This window comes from Malus domestica, chromosome 08 (assembly GCF_042453785.1).
Source record: "Malus domestica chromosome 08, GDT2T_hap1".
NCBI classification, from domain to species: Eukaryota; Viridiplantae; Streptophyta; class Magnoliopsida; order Rosales; family Rosaceae; genus Malus; species Malus domestica.
This window is the reverse complement of record NC_091668.1, coordinates 9,049,055-9,055,625: the sequence shown is the minus strand read 5'-3', so window position 1 is coordinate 9,055,625 and position 6,571 is coordinate 9,049,055. Positions and strand designations below refer to the sequence as shown.

At 39.9% G+C, this 6,571-nt stretch overlaps 1 protein-coding gene across 1 annotated transcript; it reads left to right on the top strand.

The window, feature by feature from the left end:
• The first annotated feature begins 587 nt into the window (after positions 1–587).
• On the top strand, positions 588–4,711 carry LOC103415452 (putative lipase ROG1). The gene is made up of 10 exons (XM_008353784.4): positions 588–1,196; positions 1,420–1,487; positions 1,658–1,728; positions 1,891–2,160; positions 2,555–2,715; positions 2,821–2,876; positions 3,077–3,129; positions 3,200–3,329; positions 3,810–3,907; positions 4,083–4,711. Exons 1-10 carry the CDS (start codon positions 892–894, stop codon positions 4,152–4,154), a joined length of 1,284 nt encoding a protein of 427 aa, XP_008352006.3. The 5' UTR covers positions 588–891; the 3' UTR covers positions 4,155–4,711.
• Positions 4,712–6,571: the final 1,860 nt, after the last annotated feature.

The window sequence follows — 6,571 nt, the reverse complement described above, 5'->3', positions numbered from 1 at the left end:
TATTCAATAAACCAAAACGTTGCTAAGGCCATGCATTTGTTTCAAGACAGAATATTATCCTGGGTACAAACCAAAGCATCGTGATCCATGTCCAATGGTTATAAAAGAGTGCAAAAAATAAAAACGAATAAAAGGAACAGGATTCTCTCCTGACTTTGTGAGGATTTTAATATCCTTTAATCGTATCCGTTCATCGTTACGACTAATTTTCATCAGGAACTGTTTGTGTTCATTCGAAGAAAAGAATATGAAGTTCTTATTATGTTACACCCTTTTTTACTTCTCACATACCCTTGTTAATTTATGTCAGCTGATCTTCTTCAATTCATCCGATCCGACGGCCTAAAACCAAAAAAGTATGGGAGAAGTAAAAAATGATGTGTGGATATCACACCCCTTATGTTATTTATGGTATGTGTTGCATAATTAACCTAAAAGCTTTCTAAAGATTCGATAATACAACGTGGCAATTGGCCAACATGCAACAAAGCGAAAACAAAAATAAATTAAATAATACAAAAGGGCGTAATTTTTTAATAAATCATGTAACACATGCAGGAGAATTACGTGTCAAACCGTCAAAGTCGTTTGCTACCCAGTAGAATCGTAGATGCAAATTTCAAAGCTTCTGGATACAAAAACAACCACTACCAGCGCAACATATGACATTTCCGTAATTAACTTCAAGACCAAGGGCTATTAACCACCAACCCCTTCAGCAATGGTTCGCTCCAGTTCGCGGTACGGACCCATCTGCCCGACGCCAAAGTCCCGAATCGAAGGCGAAAGATCACAAAAACCCACATTTCATATTGCGATTCGCGAGCTCGTGCGACTTCCAAAAGTCCACAACCTCTCGCATTGACGGAAGATTCCGCGGATTTGCAGAGCATGGCGACGATGGATGTGGAGATCGGCGGCGATGGAGTCGTGCGGAAGGAGGAGCCGCCCCCGATCGAGATGAAGCACAGAGGGAGCAAGAAAAACGCGGGGAAAAAGAAAAGGAGCAAAAGCAAGGGGACGATGACGACGAGCGGAAAAAAAGAAACGTTTTCTTACATGCCCAAGTTTCGGGGTTTCAGATCGAAACCCGAAACGGATAAGAATGGGGGTTTCGATATGGAGGTGGAGGATCAAACGGGTGAAAAAATGAGTCCGACCCATTTGATTATTTTGGTGAATGGTCTCATCGGCAGGTAAGTGAAAAATGTACTCTGTTTTCTGAGTCTCAGTTTCGTTAATTTGAATGTGGGTTAGGCCAGTTGGCGAGGGTGGTGAACCCTCGGCCTTGCACCCGAGTTCAAATCCTGCTCTCTGTAGATTAGAGTAGTTTAGAATATTGCTTGCATCGAAAGAAAGGAAAAAAAATGAATGTGGGTTGCTTGAGGGTTGAGTTGATTTTGTGCATTTACGGTGTAGTGCTAAGAATTGGAAATATGCAGCAAAGGAGTTTCTGAAGAGATACCCAGAAGATGTTGTTGCTCACTGTGAGTCCTTTTCTTATCAAAGTTGCTTGCTTTGGCAATATGTTTTGTTTTTTGGTTTTTAATAAATTACTATACTTGATAAACCCATGAAATTAGACTGTACGAAATACGAATGGCATTTCCAAGCAATGAAGTGAGTATGCTAAATAATTTGCAATTTTGCATTGCAGGCAGTGAATGCAATTCTTCAATGTTAACATTTGATGGTGTTGATGTGATGGGAGAGAGATTAGCAGAGGAGGTCGGTTTTTTCTTTTTTTTGGATTTGTTCAGTTTGAACCTACTTGTTTATCATTTTTCATTTGAATTTGAATGATGGGTGTTTGATCTCGTATTCGTTGGCTTGGTTCGTATATGAAGGCATTATGGAGTTAATGGCTATTGTCATTGTTTATTTTCTCAGGTTATTTCTGTGATAAAATGTCACCCGAGTGTACAGAAGATCTCGTTTGTTGGTCATTCGTTAGGTGGGCTTATAGCAAGATATGCCATTGGAAGGCTTTATGAACGAAACATCACAGGAGAACTATCTCAAGAAAATGGAGAACATAGGAGAGATGGAGTTGAGGATCCCTTGCTTAAACAAAAAGTCCAACGCAAAATTGCTGGACTGGAGCCCATGAATTTTATAACGTCCGCAACTCCGCACCTCGGTTCCTGGGGGCATAATCAGGTGAACCAATTTGGTTATGAACTTATGATATAATGCTTATTCTATGTTATATCATCTGTATTTTTGTTTAGAAATTAAAGTTTACTTTTTTGGTGCCATTTTATGGTAGAACTATGAGATATTGTTTTAGTTGAATGAAGAATTAGGTATTTATTCACATATCTACCAACATCTTGATAGATGATGAATATTAATTGGGTTTTCTCCCCCAATTCGTGACATTTTTCTGGACTTCCAAGACTTATGTGAGGGCGGAATTATATGAATTGCCTTAATCTAAACAATACATGCAAACTTGAAGCTTCAGAATTTCTTTAATGAGGAGAGAATTGGTTCAAGTGAATTGGTACAGAATTTCTATAGTTCTTGATTATTTGTTGGTTTAATATTTCAGGTTCCAGTGTTTTGTGGCGTAAAACCCCTTGAAAAAGTAGCGGCTCGTACTTCATGGTGTCTAGGTAGAAGTGGAAGACATCTGTTTTTAACTGATAGGAATGATGGAAAACCTCCCCTTCTTCTTCAGATGGTCCATGACACTGAAGATCTCAAATTCATGTGAGTCCTCATCGATAATTATAGCTTCTTCTTTTTCGTAATATATGATCGTCTATTGTCGTTCATAATTCTAGAACTTGCCATCATATCTTCTTGTCTCTACAGATCTGCACTGCAGTCCTTCAAGCGCCGTGTTGCCTATGCAAATGTTCGATTTGATCGTATCCTTGTCATTTATTTGTGCTTTGTGTTTCTTTTTATTTTCTATTATTTGGCGTTGTTGAAGGGTAAATGTTGGGAGATAATTTGGCGTCTTTAAATGTAGGTAAAAGTTTGAGTGAGTTGAACTTTCAATTTGCACTGACAAGTCTGTTTATTACTATGTCCGTCATGTATGTGAAGCACTTAACAACTCTTATAGACCTTGTGGGATGGAGTACATCATCTCTACGGCGTAAGAAGGAGCTGCCAAAGGTATTTCTGAAGCTACTCATGGGTGCTTTGTTAGTGTCTGGAGTTAATCTAACATGAACTTTTCTGTCAGCTTAAAAATTTATCCAGAGATGACAAATATCGACATATTGTAAATGTGGAGACAATTAAAAGTCCAAGTCCTCAAGAAGAATTACCGTTGGAAGCCATAGCCAGTGGGCCCGAGAAAATTGATTTCGAAGGTATTCTATTTGTGTATCTTGTCTGACTAAAAACTTATTCCCAGTGGTTCATTGCTCTCTGAAGCTTATTCCAGCTTTAGCACGAAGGAATTTCTACTCATAGGGTTCCATGTTCCCATGGGATTATACGGGTATAGGACATGCACTAGTTGTAGACAAATTGAAAGAAAAACGTTGGAAATTCTGAGTACCTTAGCAGATTATTTTTAAATATGTGTAGGCTGATTAGTAGTTCTATGGGACTAAATTGATGTTAATTGTAGTAATCATAAATTTGGAGGGAGAATAAGTTTATGTTGCGAGAGGCATCCATTGTACATGGTTTTGTTTTGAATAAAACTAGTTTGTATTTCTATCTCTAGTTGTCGCATTCATCCGATAACTCAATTTTATGATGTCAACCCCATGATTGCCTTATTATGACGTTGTACTTCTTAGTTCCTTGACATTTTATTCACTAATTTCGCAACACGATTGCAGAGGAAATGATCAGAAACTTGACCAAGATGAGCTGGGAACGGGTGGATGTGAACTTCAGCAGAAGTAAACAAAGATACCTTGCACACAGTACCATTCAGGCAAGTCGATGCTTTCTTTTCCTTGAAATTCATTGCGTTTAACAAACAAATCTTGTAATGTAGTTGGAAAGATTAGTCAAAAGGCTTCAGAAATTCACCATTGCCGTTATTTTTCTTATTCGTTTCACATTGCAGGCCGAGTTTGACATGCGTTACGGTTTTTATTGTGTTGCAGGTGAAAAACACCTGTCTACACTCTGATGGGGCTGATGTGATCCAACACATGGTTGACAATTTTCTTGTGTGAAATGTGCCAATTCGTTATCAACTCAAACTCAAAGCCAGCGGAATTGCATGCCCTACAACAACATTGGCTTCGGAAAGAGAAGCCAAGGATTGAGGTTCTGGGGTCGTGCTTGGAGGGTGTGTTTGGAAGATTCCAAGCCTCAGGTGAGCTTAAGCGTGGGGATCTGAAATGGACATTGAGAGAGCATGCATAAAGCCGGTCGGTTCGACAACCAAGTACAGTACGTACCTGGAAAAGAGAGGCAATGTGAACTTCCTGAGGCAGGTAGTAAGATGTGGATGTGACATTACGAGTGTATGACCTGTTTTCGTGTATCAACATCCCTCATAAAACTCAAAAGCATGTTTAAGTGCTTTTAACATCAGTAAAGGTAGACAAATTCGTTTTAGTAAATCTTCCTGGCAAGCATATGCATGTTAGGAATATAATAGAACCTATATGTAATTAAAGGTTTTACTTTACTTAGCTGTTAAGCTAATTGTACCTATTTATATGATATTGTATTCTTTCGGACAGTAAGATGAATTCATTCAATCAATACACTTCTCTTTCTAGAATCCTCTCTCTCTCTCTACCTTTACCCTTTCTCTCACAGAATCATAAGTTTCTACATGGTATCTTCGCCGATGTCTAACGACCTCGATCCACCGCTTCCGTCTTCTTGAATTTTCTCACCCTTTTCTCTTCTCCCAAACAGATCTAATCTGCCTGACCTTCTTCAATTTCTAACAATTTCTTCTCCAATCTTGCTTCTCTGATGGCGACTGGTGTGAATTCTGCGGATCTTTCTTCTCCGGCTGGTTCTTCTGGTTCTAATGTCGCGCCCAATGCGTCCAATCCGTCTCTTTCTTCGATCACTGTTCAAAATATCACTGGCATGGTTGCAACGAAGCTCACTCGCCATAACTACATCACTTGGCGTAGTCTCTTTCTTCCTGTTCTGAAACGATTCAAGCTTTTAGGGCTTGTCAATGGAACTGATGTGTGTCCTCCTCCATTTGTGACTGATTCGTCCGGATCTCAAGTTTCTAATCCTGCATTTGAGAATTGGTGTGATCGTGATCAAATCCTGATGATTTGGATTAATTCAACATTATCTGAAGATCTCCTTCCATTGACGGTTGGCATGGACGATTCCAGATCTCTCTGGCAATCTCTCGAACGTCGGTTTTCTGGTGCATCTCATACTCACATTCACAGCCTTCGTTCGAAGATTCAGACTATCCAAAAAGGAGACTCTTCAATGACTGATTACCTCAACTCTCTTAAGGAAATCTCTGATAAACTTGCCGCGGCTGGCGAACCAATTTCTGACTCAGATCTTGTGGCCTACATTCTTTCTGGTCTCTCTACTGAGTATGAATCATTTATTGATTATATTGAAACACGATCTGACTTTGTCAATCCTGATGAGCTGCATGGATTACTCCTGAGTAAAGAGATTTCTCTTCTGAAACGCAAATCCAGAGAACCGTCTTCTTCTTCAGCACCTTTTCATGCTTATACGGCTCAACCTGGTTCCAACAATTTCAGAGGCCGTGGTCGATTTCAGAACAAAAATCGCTACAATTCGAATCGCAATTTTGGAGGAAATCGTCATTACAACAACACTTCTGGAGGTCTTCTTGGTCCTGGTCCTAATTCCAGATCCACATTCTCTGGTCAGAATTTCACCAATTCCTTTTCTGGCCGCTCTCTTCAGTGCCAATTATGTCTTAAATTTGGTCATGAAGCTCTCAACTGTGAGAAGCTCCTTCAGTTTGCATCTCAAAGATCACCTCATGGACCTCCTGTTGGCATGACGGCTGCGACTTCTCCTCCACCGAGCTATTGGTTGACTGATAGTGGAGCCTCTCATCATGTGACACCTGATCCATCCTCTCTTAATTCTGCAATTCCCTACAATGGCAGTGATCAGCTGTTTGTTGGTAATGGTAAAGGTCTGTACATTTCTCATACTGGATCTGCCTTAATTCGTACTTCCAATGCTACATTTAAGCTCAATGATGTGTTGTTGGTTCCCAAAGCATCCCATAATCTGTTATCCGTTTACAAATTTGTCTATGACAATTGGGCTTCTCTGACTTTTGATCCTTTTGGGTTCTATATCAAGGACCTAAGAACTGGGAAGATGCTTTTCCAGGGCCTCTGTGAAGGTGGCTTATATCCTTTCTACTGGACTGCATCCAATAAAACCTCAGGCATTGCTCTCTCGCCTACGGCATTGATGATAGCTAAGGCAGATGTTCATCTCTGGCATAAAAGACTCGGCCACCCATCGAGCTTAGTTTTACATAATGTTGTCCATAAACATTAGCTACCTGTTATTGGTTCTGTCAATTCAGGGTCCATTTGTACTGATTGTAAGATGGGGAAGGCATCTAGATTACCATTTTCTACTTTGCCTTGTACTTCCA